The following is an 11,174-nucleotide window of genomic DNA, read 5'->3' on the forward strand; positions in this document are numbered from 1 at the left end:
TGGCCGTGTTTCTTTCAGTTGCTCTCTGTAGTCTGTATTGTCTCATTACACTCTGTTTCAGAGGAAATAAAATAAAATTATCTTTTACTCAAAGTCAAAAGTCAAAACTCCACGATTCTAATTGGATCTAGAGCAACCGATCTAATCGGCTGTGCTACAGGTACCGCGTGTTTCTCCCGCAAAAAGGTCCCGATAGGGTATGAATGGACGAGATCAAGACTTCTCTGCATTTGGATCCGTAGTGGGCACATGTGGATCCCTTTCCTATTAGAGGCGTGATTTTCACGCGGTAGGTTAATCATTTCCGCCAACCGATAAGCTGGTGCTACGTAAAATTTAGAAGTTTAATAAAAAACAACTCCTGAAAAAAGAAAAAATTGTTATAAGAAAAATGTAATTTCTTTCACAATGTATAGCGTCATACATTTCGATGTAACTCCAGAGTTGTTCGGCAAATATTTCTTGAACAATTCTGGCCGACCTGACCTGTATGTTCTGCCCGAGCCTAAAGATACCCATGGGCACTCAAAGTTCGTCTAGAGATGGCGTGATCAGTATCAATTTATCGGGTAGGCTCTGAATTGGTTTTAATTTGTTGTCTTCCAATATCCACGATCAATATTTATTATCTTGATCATTTAGTAGTTTTTAATATAAATTATAAGTTTTGATTTTATAATTGTGTGTCTAAGAAAATGAAATATAATTGTTTTGTATTTGTGATAGATCTCCCCAAAATATTTACGATAGTCCCGAGTTTATATTCTTATACCAATACCCATTTATATTTAATATCTTAGTTAGGTGAAAATCTTTTTAGTTTCAGCTGAATCAAAATTTCTACAATCAATAGTTTTATCTATAGAGTGAATATCATGATTATTTATTTGAGTTAAATAATTGAGACATGCTCTGAGAAATTTTCCATGGAAGGTGATGAAGTATTTTATGAGACTAGATCCATAGTTTAATACATTTATCATTGAACTTTGATTAAGTATTTGTGCACTTATTGAGATTTAAAACTAGTTATAGTAATCATGTTAAAAGTACGGCACAATCAGCTGGTTTACATGGAACAAAAGCTTAATTGGAATGATAATATCACAATGTAATTATGTTTTTGAAACTGCTAATATTATTGTTTATTATTGAGTATATATATGAATAAGGGTATATTAATTTATGTATGTGTATTCAGAATCTCGGATCTAAAAGGTTGTGGTGCCATAACTATGTACGCACTCCAGGGGAGAGAATTCATTGAGAAATCGGAGAAAACTAGATTTTTTCCGAAACTAAAAAATAAGTTTATGGTTTACAGTTTTAGAATGTTACTTTCACTAGAAATAATCACTTCCGTAATGGTACCGGCGAAAACAAATATAATATTACGTGATCCCTGTCGTAACGGCTGTTTTCAAAGAGTATGCTTATAATGGAACAATAAGAAAATAACCCAATGTAACGATCTCAATTTCTCCTCTCATAGCGAATAATAAAGTTTCCCTGAGGGTATTTACGTACGAAGCAGGAAACACACACCAACTGTCAGATGTAAATAAAACTCAAACCCGCAAGAAACACCAGTCTTTGACCACCAAGCAACCAACGAACGTCGTGACATCGAAGATATGACCATGAAACAAAATTTAAAAGTGCATACCTCAGCACATTTAGAATTTTATTTTGTTACCACTTCACATAAATAATTTAGAGCCATTTGTAAAGATGGACTTGTTTGCGCCATGATCCAACTGTATATTAACTCAGGCCTTTAGAATGGATGTCATGTACAAATGGGACAACTATTAACTCGTTCTGGATAATAATCTGCAACAAATATGTGCCTAACGGCATATTGATTACCTGAATAAACAAGTACATACGCAAATATAATGAATCCCATGATATTACATATGTTTCTGTACGTCTTCTGATGAAAACATAAGGTAAGACCGCAAAGTAGTTCAGTAAAAACATTTGATACCCCTGGCCGAAGAGCCACTTCATTCATCATCCAAATCATCGTCAACAAAGACTGGAATTCGAGAGATACGGAAGATCATTACAAATGTTGCATCCGGAAGTCTACCAATGAGTTCAAAAAGCAAGCAATCACCAATATTCAGCTTGTTGTCCGTGGCAAATTTTTTCCAGCCTCTATGTAAATAGTAGTTTTCACATCCGCTTAAGCTGGCACGAAGCTCCCAACTGCGGCCTTCCACATTTTGTAGTAAGACATGATCCATTCTTTCTTCCCCACATTTTGTTGGAAGATGTTCTCTTGCAAATTTAACCGGTATATACTGTAAAAGAAAAACGTATTGATTCGGTTAAGAATAGTAGTTGTTTTGTCTTCATAAACCTTTCAAATAAAACCATCTATTGAAATCCTTGATTTATCCACTCACCATACGGAGAACGCTGGAAGGCTTCATAGAGGTCCGGAAGAAATGAAAGGGAGAACTGAAAGAATTGACTTTGCTCTCAAATGCGATTGCTGAAGCAAACTTCTCTGGAAATTGAAATACATATATTATTATCAATCTGGTATTACGATGAGGTGAATGTAACCAATCCTTTCTTATCGTTGAATTTTCACATGCCTTCCCACATCTCTTTCTTTCTTGTGCAGGAAATGGAGAAGGAACGGGAACCGGAATGCGACAGATATGGAAGTTCATTGCAAAAGTTGAATCTGGAAGTCTATCAATGAGTTCAAAAATCACACAATCACCAATTTTCAGCTTGTTGTCTGTGGAAAAGTGTTTCCACCCTGCACCAAATGTGTATTTACGTCCAGCTGGTTTGACAAGAACCTCCCAACTGAGACCTTCCTCATTTTGTAGCAAGACGGCCACGCCATATGGATTTGTTACCTCAGCTGCAAGATGTTCTCTTGCAAATTTGTATTGTCTGTAAAACGTAGATGTATAATTAAAAACGGAGTTCCCAGTGTTCATAAAACCTTTACTTCAACAGCATATATTGGCATGCATGATTTATCAAGTCACCATACAAAATCTGCTTCCAGAAACGTTGGAGGACTTAATAGAGGTCCAGAAGAAAGGAAAGGGGGAATTGAAAGACATGACTTTCCTTGGGACTGCTCCTTCTGCAGCAAACTTCTCTGGAAAATCAAAATTGCAAATATCATAAATTTTGTAGTAATATGGGGTGAATGCAAGTACGCAATCAATCCTTCTTACCTTGACTAGAAGAGCCCTCCTCTTTTATCCTCGAATTTTCACTTGGAATGCGCTGAAAATCGAAACAATAAAATTTTATGTTCTTTACAAGTAAGTAATACATATTATAGTAGCTAGCTACCAGGTAACAGACAATGGTGATAAACATGAAATCTATCATTCCACACAAAGTTACAATGTAGTAAACATCAATCAGGGATTAGATTCCAAGTAATTCCAAGAAGCAATCAGGGAGTTTCTAGGTAAACATGGAGATGTTTGCGCTCTCTCTAAAACTGCCATCACCCTCTCGAATCTCCTACTCTCATAGTTCGATATCTGTCATGGAAGGATTGGGAAAATAAAACTTCATTTCGTTTTCATTGCACAAGGAATCATATTTTATTGGACGAAGAACCAAAGAGGATATGTTACACATTCAACTGAAAATAAACAATCTTATGTTTACTCTAGCACAGATTAAACTCGAAATCAGTGTAAACATGAAGTTCAGAACACAGCAATAAATCAAATATCATACAGAGATGCATCATTATGTGGGTCTCAAGTGGTTTTGGTAACAGATCTTCCAAGCAAGGAAAACAACAACACAAGATGAACGAATGAAACATGGAAATCATCATTACGGAGAAATGCATCACTATGTGGGTCTACTAAGCAAAGAAGAAAAAACACAAGATGATAAATGAAGCATGGAAAATCATCGCATCATCCTCAACACTATATAGAGATAACAGATCAAACACTTGAGCTACATGAAGAAACTTAACTGAAAACAAAAAATTCCACAGAAAACAAATCCAAAACCCAGAAAAGAAGATGATGATTATATCATACATACCAATCCTCTGTTTTCTTCTTCTTCTTCTTCTTCATGTAAGATATTGAAGAAGTGATATTTCTTTTCAGCTGCTGGTTCAACAACCTTGTACTCCATTGCATCAAACAATAAAAAACCACAAAGCTTTTACTTCAAAAACCCAGATAGATGAATTTACTCTTCTTTGTATTTCTCTTCTGTGTTTTGTCTCTCTCTGCACATAGATGAATGAATGAAACCCTTAATCTTGTTTTTCTCAGAGAATTCAATGAATAGTGTATGATTTTCGCCAAACCCCATCTTCCCAGCAATAAATGTTAAACCCTTCCATGATGGGTTTGGATTCGACATCAAAATGCACAGAGCTTTCGTCCAATGCAAGATCACCAGAAAATGAGACTTCATTGATTTTCTTTCAGCTGTTCTCTGTATCGTCTCATTTACTCTGTTTCAGTGGAAATAAATAAAATAACTCTTTGACTCAAAGGTCAAAACTCCATTAATCTCTCAGGGCAACCACAGTCAATGTAATCTCTCAGGGCAACCACAGTTAATCAGGAGAGCCCGACTCAGTGAGTCTGCAATTTGACATTTTAGTAATTGATGACTCATCTTACTATTATCTGCGCTAATGGTCATGCAGGAAATTCCATTAAGCCAACTATCTGCAATTACGCCCATGCGGAAATGCATATTAAACTTGAAATACCAAAGAAACCATCTAATTACATAAGTTTTTGTGTGCAACTGGTTCAAATAAAAACATGTAAAAGGAAGTTCAAGTAGTTAACCATCTAATGACTGACACTCTGAACAGCAGCTTCATTCTTGCACCGAATCATCCTGAAACGACTGGAACTCCATAAATATGGAAGTTCATCAAAAACTTTGCATCTGGAAGTCTATCAATGAGTTCAAAAATCACATAATCTCCAACTTTCAGTTTGTTGTCAGTGGCAAACTTTGAATAGCCTTTACTGAAAATGTATTGATATGCATTTGTGATGACACGAAGATCCCAAGTGTGGCCTTCCTCATTTTGTAGCAAGACCTCGATACTTTGTTCCCCGCTTATAGAGTTTGCTGCCTTAGCTGTAAAATGTTCTCTTGAAAATTTTATCGGGATAGTCTGTAAAGGAAAAGTGTAATGATTTGTTTAACAAAATGGTAGTTGTTTAAGTTCATATAACCTTTAGTTGAATAGCATCTAATCCACAAACAAGATTTATTAACTCACCATATGCCTCTGATAGGGGGACTTCACACAGTTCCAGAAGAAAGGAATAGGAGAACTGAAAGATAGAACTTTTCTCTTGACTACTGTTGCGGAAGCAAGCATCTCTGAAAAATGAAACACAAATATTATCAATCTGGTATATTATGAGGTGAATGCAGACCATCATTCTTACCGTCATAAACAGTGCCTCTCCATCTTCTCGTTGAACTTTCACATGAGATTCCATGTCTCTTTCTTCCTTGCCGAGGTACAGAAATAACAAATTCTTCTCGTGGTCCATGACTCTCTTCCGCAGGAATTGGAGAAGCAACAAGAGTGAAGCATTCTTCTTTTGGAACTCGATGGATGTAGAAGTTCATTAAATACTTTGCATCTGGAAGTCTATCAATGAGTTCGAAAATCACATAATCCCCAACTTTCAGGTTGTAGTAAGTGGAAAACTTTGGATAGCCTTTAGTGAAATAGTAATGAGATGCAATTGAGGTGACACGAAGCTCCCGAGTGCGGCCTTCCTCATTTTGTAGCAAAACATCTATACTTTCTTCCCCGCTTATTGGGTCGTAAGTTTTGGTATGTTTTAGTGTATGGGTCCTAAATTTGTCCGATTTTGAGTTTGGGTCGTTGACTCGTTAGTCAAACCGGTTGACTAACTATTTAAGTTAAACTATTAACTTAGGGTTAGTTCCGTTTGTTTAACATTGCACTTCGGTTTTTCTCGGCTAAGATTTAGGATCGGAAAATTCTCCAATTAACCTTGATAACTTCGACAGGAAAATCAAATTAGATACAAAAAATCGAAAATCAACGATCTATATTTGACCATTTGATTATAAAAAAAATAATGAAACCCATGAATGAGAAATCAAAAAGTGCTTAATTAGCCTTGTTTTTTTGGGTTTAGCAAACATTTCAGATAAACCAACAAGAGCAGGTGAAGAAACACTATGACTATGTTTGTTTACTCCTGAATCATCTGAGTCGTCTGGATCTGAGTGAAATCACCTGACTCATCTGGATCTGACTCAATATGTTTGTTTTGAGTCAGATCTGACCCATCTGACTCAAAAAACGTGAGTCAGTGGTTTGGTCCGTGAGTCAGGGGTATTTTTTTACCTGATTCAAATGGGTCCGAGTCAGGGGTTATGTCCGAGTCATAGGTCGAGTCAGATCTGATTCAAAATGCAAAACAAACGGTCCGACTGGTGACTCGGCCCGAGTCAGAAGTTGACTCAGATCCAGACGTCGAGTCAGCTGCAAACAAACAAGATGTATGAGAAGCCATGGCTTAAAAGAATTTTTAATTGAAACATCTGATTTCTTGTGAATCTGTACACGAACAAATCTAAAATTAAGAAAGGTTTAAAACACCAGGGTTTACTATATTAGGCAATCCAGAAACGGATTTGCAAGGATCCAAAGAACTTTCTAGCGTTCTCACCTTATCAATTCGAATTTTTATGCTAATAACTGCATCATGATCAGAGGTATAAATTTTGATATAATAATTGAAGCTCTTATAATAAGCAAGTGAAAACTGATCGATTACAAAGTTTTCAAAGTTACTGGTAGAAGAGTGCACCTCCAACAATCCTCCAAATCGATAACAAATAAAATCAAGTAAGATATTATTCTATTAATCCGGCGCTCATAACTTCTTCCAACTGCACCAGAGATACAACCATAGGACACCATGGATCACCGATCAATCCAAATTTTTAAGCAGACTTTGACACAGCGGAAAACATGTAAATGTTATCACTAACTGACATCAATTAAACTAACTGTTTGACTAGGATCTGTAGTTGACTAACGGGTCAACGACCCAAACTCAAAACTGGACAAACTTAGGACCCAAATACTCTATCATACTAAAACTTTCGACCCAAATACTAATTTACTCTAAAATTTTCTCTTGCAAATTTTACCGGGATACTCTCTAAAGGAAAAATGTAATGATTTGTTTAACAAAATGCAAGTTGTTTATGTCATAAAACTTATAGTTAAAATAGCATTTAATTGGTAAACAAGATTTATCAACTCACCATAAGCCTCTTATAGGAGGCCTTCACACAGTTCCAGAAGAAAGGAAAGCGAGAACTGAAAGATAGAACTTTCAATCCGAGAGTCTTTTATATACAACTGATTGAATGCAGTTCCTCTTTTATATACTACTAGTGGGTAATACATATTACTGAAAGATAGAACTTTTCTCTTGACTACTATTGCGGGAGCAAGCATCTCTGAAAAATGAAACACAAATATTATCAATCTGGACCTGGTATATTATGAGGTGAATACAAACCATCCTTCTTACCCTCATTAACAGTGCCTCTCCGTTTTCTCGTTGAACTTTCACATGAGATTCCATGTCTCTTTCTTCCTTGCCCAAGTGGAGAGGGTATAAAAGTGACAAATTCTTCTTGTGGTCCATGACTCTCTTCCGCAGGAATTGGAGAAGCAACAGGAGTGAAGCATTCTTCTTTTGATCCATGACTTTCTTGTGCAGGAATTGGAGACGCAATAGGGGTGGAGCATTCTTGTTTTGGTCCGAGACTCTCTTGGCCTGGAATTGGAGAAGCAACAGGGATAAGGCATGCTTCTTCTTCTTTTGGTCCGTGACTTTCTTGCTCAGGAATTGGAGATAGAACAGGAGCAAAACACTTCACTTTTGATCCATGACTTTCTGGCCCAAGAATTGGAGAAGGAACAGGAGCAAACCACTCTTCATTTGGTTCATCACTTTCTGGCGCGAGAACTTGAGAAGGAACAGGGGTGAAACACTCTTCTTTTGGTACATATCTTTCTGGCGCGAGAACTGGAGAAGGAACACGAGCAAAACACTCTTCTCTTGGACACCCATTTCCCTTGAAAACTTTAACGAGGAACTGCATTCCACCATCATGCCTAAACACTAGGAAATCATACTTTTTCAAGCAGTTCTCTTGCACAAATTTCTCCCAGCCATCCTCGAGGTAGGTTCCATTTTCAGTTTTGTTCACTTGTACAACCCAAGATGCTCCATTAGGGCACTGAAGAATTGCCCGTCCACATGCTGGAGATTCTGTGGGTAATCTCTGACAGAATGCTACAGGAATGCGCTGAAAACCGGAGAAAATAAAATCTCATGTTCACTACTAGTGGGTAATACATATTACAGTTACCAGGTAACAAACAAAGGTGGTAAACAAGAAGTCATTCATTCCAATACAAAGCTATAATGCAGCAAACATAAAGTTGATTCCGAGAAGCAATCCGAGAGTCTTATATATACAAAAATCCCGCAAGAAACACCAGTCTTTGACCACCAAGCAACCAACGAACGTCGTGACATCGAAGATATGACCATGAAACAAAATTTAAAAGTGCATACCTCAGCACATTTAGAATTTTATTTTGTTACCACTTCACATAAATAATTTAGAGCCATTTGTAAAGATGGACTTGTTTGCGCCATGATCCAACTGTATATTAACTCAGGCCTTTAGAATGGATGTCATGTACAAATGGGACAACTATTAACTCGTTCTGGATAATAATCTGCAACAAATATGTGCCTAACGGCATATTGATTACCTGAATAAACAAGTACATACGCAAATATAATGAATCCCATGATATTACATATGTTTCTGTACGTCTTCTGATGAAAACATAAGGTAAGACCGCAAAGTAGTTCAGTAAAAACATTTGATACCCCTGGCCGAAGAGCCACTTCATTCATCATCCAAATCATCGTCAACAAAGACTGGAATTCGAGAGATACGGAAGATCATTACAAATGTTGCATCCGGAAGTCTACCAATGAGTTCAAAAAGCAAGCAATCACCAATATTCAGCTTGTTGTCCGTGGCAAATTTTTTCCAGCCTCTATGTAAATAGTAGTTTTCACATCCGCTTAAGCTGGCACGAAGCTCCCAACTGCGGCCTTCCACATTTTGTAGTAAGACATGATCCATTCTTTCTTCCCCACATTTTGTTGGAAGATGTTCTCTTGCAAATTTAACCGGTATATACTGTAAAAGAAAAACGTATTGATTCGGTTAAGAATAGTAGTTGTTTTGTCTTCATAAACCTTTCAAATAAAACCATCTATTGAAATCCTTGATTTATCCACTCACCATACGGAGAACGCTGGAAGGCTTCATAGAGGTCCGGAAGAAATGAAAGGGAGAACTGAAAGAATTGACTTTGCTCTCAAATGCGATTGCTGAAGCAAACTTCTCTGGAAATTGAAATACATATATTATTATCAATCTGGTATTACGATGAGGTGAATGTAACCAATCCTTTCTTATCGTTGAATTTTCACATGCCTTCCCACATCTCTTTCTTTCTTGTGCAGGAAATGGAGAAGGAACGGGAACCGGAATGCGACAGATATGGAAGTTCATTGCAAAAGTTGAATCTGGAAGTCTATCAATGAGTTCAAAAATCACACAATCACCAATTTTCAGCTTGTTGTCTGTGGAAAAGTGTTTCCACCCTGCACCAAATGTGTATTTACGTCCAGCTGGTTTGACAAGAACCTCCCAACTGAGACCTTCCTCATTTTGTAGCAAGACGGCCACGCCATATGGATTTGTTACCTCAGCTGCAAGATGTTCTCTTGCAAATTTGTATTGTCTGTAAAACGTAGATGTATAATTAAAAACGGAGTTCCCAGTGTTCATAAAACCTTTACTTCAACAGCATATATTGGCATGCATGATTTATCAAGTCACCATACAAAATCTGCTTCCAGAAACGTTGGAGGACTTAATAGAGGTCCAGAAGAAAGGAAAGGGGGAATTGAAAGACATGACTTTCCTTGGGACTGCTCCTTCTGCAGCAAACTTCTCTGGAAAATCAAAATTGCAAATATCATAAATTTTGTAGTAATATGGGGTGAATGCAAGTACGCAATCAATCCTTCTTACCTTGACTAGAAGAGCCCTCCTCTTTTATCCTCGAATTTTCACTTGGAATGCGCTGAAAATCGAAACAATAAAATTTTATGTTCTTTACAAGTAAGTAATACATATTATAGTAGCTAGCTACCAGGTAACAGACAATGGTGATAAACATGAAATCTATCATTCCACACAAAGTTACAATGTAGTAAACATCAATCAGGGATTAGATTCCAAGTAATTCCAAGAAGCAATCAGGGAGTTTCTAGGTAAACATGGAGATGTTTGCGCTCTCTCTAAAACTGCCATCACCCTCTCGAATCTCCTACTCTCATAGTTCGATATCTGTCATGGAAGGATTGGGAAAATAAAACTTCATTTCGTTTTCATTGCACAAGGAATCATATTTTATTGGACGAAGAACCAAAGAGGATATGTTACACATTCAACTGAAAATAAACAATCTTATGTTTACTCTAGCACAGATTAAACTCGAAATCAGTGTAAACATGAAGTTCAGAACACAGCAATAAATCAAATATCATACAGAGATGCATCATTATGTGGGTCTCAAGTGGTTTTGGTAACAGATCTTCCAAGCAAGGAAAACAACAACACAAGATGAACGAATGAAACATGGAAATCATCATTACGGAGAAATGCATCACTATGTGGGTCTACTAAGCAAAGAAGAAAAAACACAAGATGATAAATGAAGCATGGAAAATCATCGCATCATCCTCAACACTATATAGAGATAACAGATCAAACACTTGAGCTACATGAAGAAACTTAACTGAAAACAAAAAATTCCACAGAAAACAAATCCAAAACCCAGAAAAGAAGATGATGATTATATCATACATACCAATCCTCTGTTTTCTTCTTCTTCTTCTTCTTCATGTAAGATATTGAAGAAGTGATATTTCTTTTCAGCTGCTGGTTCAACAACCTTGTACTCCATTGCATCAAACAATAAAAAACCACAAAGCTTTTACTTCAAAAACCCAGATAGA

General features: G+C 36.8%; 2 protein-coding genes across 2 annotated transcripts; both read right to left on the reverse strand.

Annotated features, from left to right (window-relative positions):
• Positions 1-7,264: 7,264 nt before the first annotated feature.
• LOC113327962 lies at positions 7,265-8,723 on the reverse strand. The gene is made up of 3 exons (XM_026575066.1): positions 8,670-8,723; positions 7,584-8,367; positions 7,265-7,509 (listed from the first exon to the last, which is right to left on the reverse strand). Exons 1-3 carry the CDS (start codon positions 8,721-8,723, stop codon positions 7,322-7,324), a joined length of 1,026 nt encoding a protein of 341 aa, XP_026430851.1. The 3' UTR covers positions 7,265-7,321.
• A 214-nt stretch (positions 8,724-8,937) lies between these two features.
• LOC113327690 (B3 domain-containing protein REM9-like) lies at positions 8,938-11,138 on the reverse strand. The gene is made up of 4 exons (XM_026574835.1): positions 11,027-11,138; positions 10,186-10,237; positions 9,388-10,106; positions 8,938-9,282 (listed from the first exon to the last, which is right to left on the reverse strand). The coding sequence occupies exons 3-4, from the start codon at positions 9,937-9,939 to the stop codon at positions 8,983-8,985; spliced, it is 852 nt and encodes a 283-aa protein (XP_026430620.1). The 5' UTR covers positions 9,940-10,106; positions 10,186-10,237; positions 11,027-11,138; the 3' UTR covers positions 8,938-8,982.
• Between the last annotated feature and the right edge of the window lie 36 nt (positions 11,139-11,174).

This window comes from Papaver somniferum, unplaced genomic scaffold (assembly GCF_003573695.1).
Source record: "Papaver somniferum cultivar HN1 unplaced genomic scaffold, ASM357369v1 unplaced-scaffold_107, whole genome shotgun sequence".
NCBI lineage: Eukaryota > Viridiplantae > Streptophyta > Magnoliopsida > Ranunculales > Papaveraceae > Papaver > Papaver somniferum.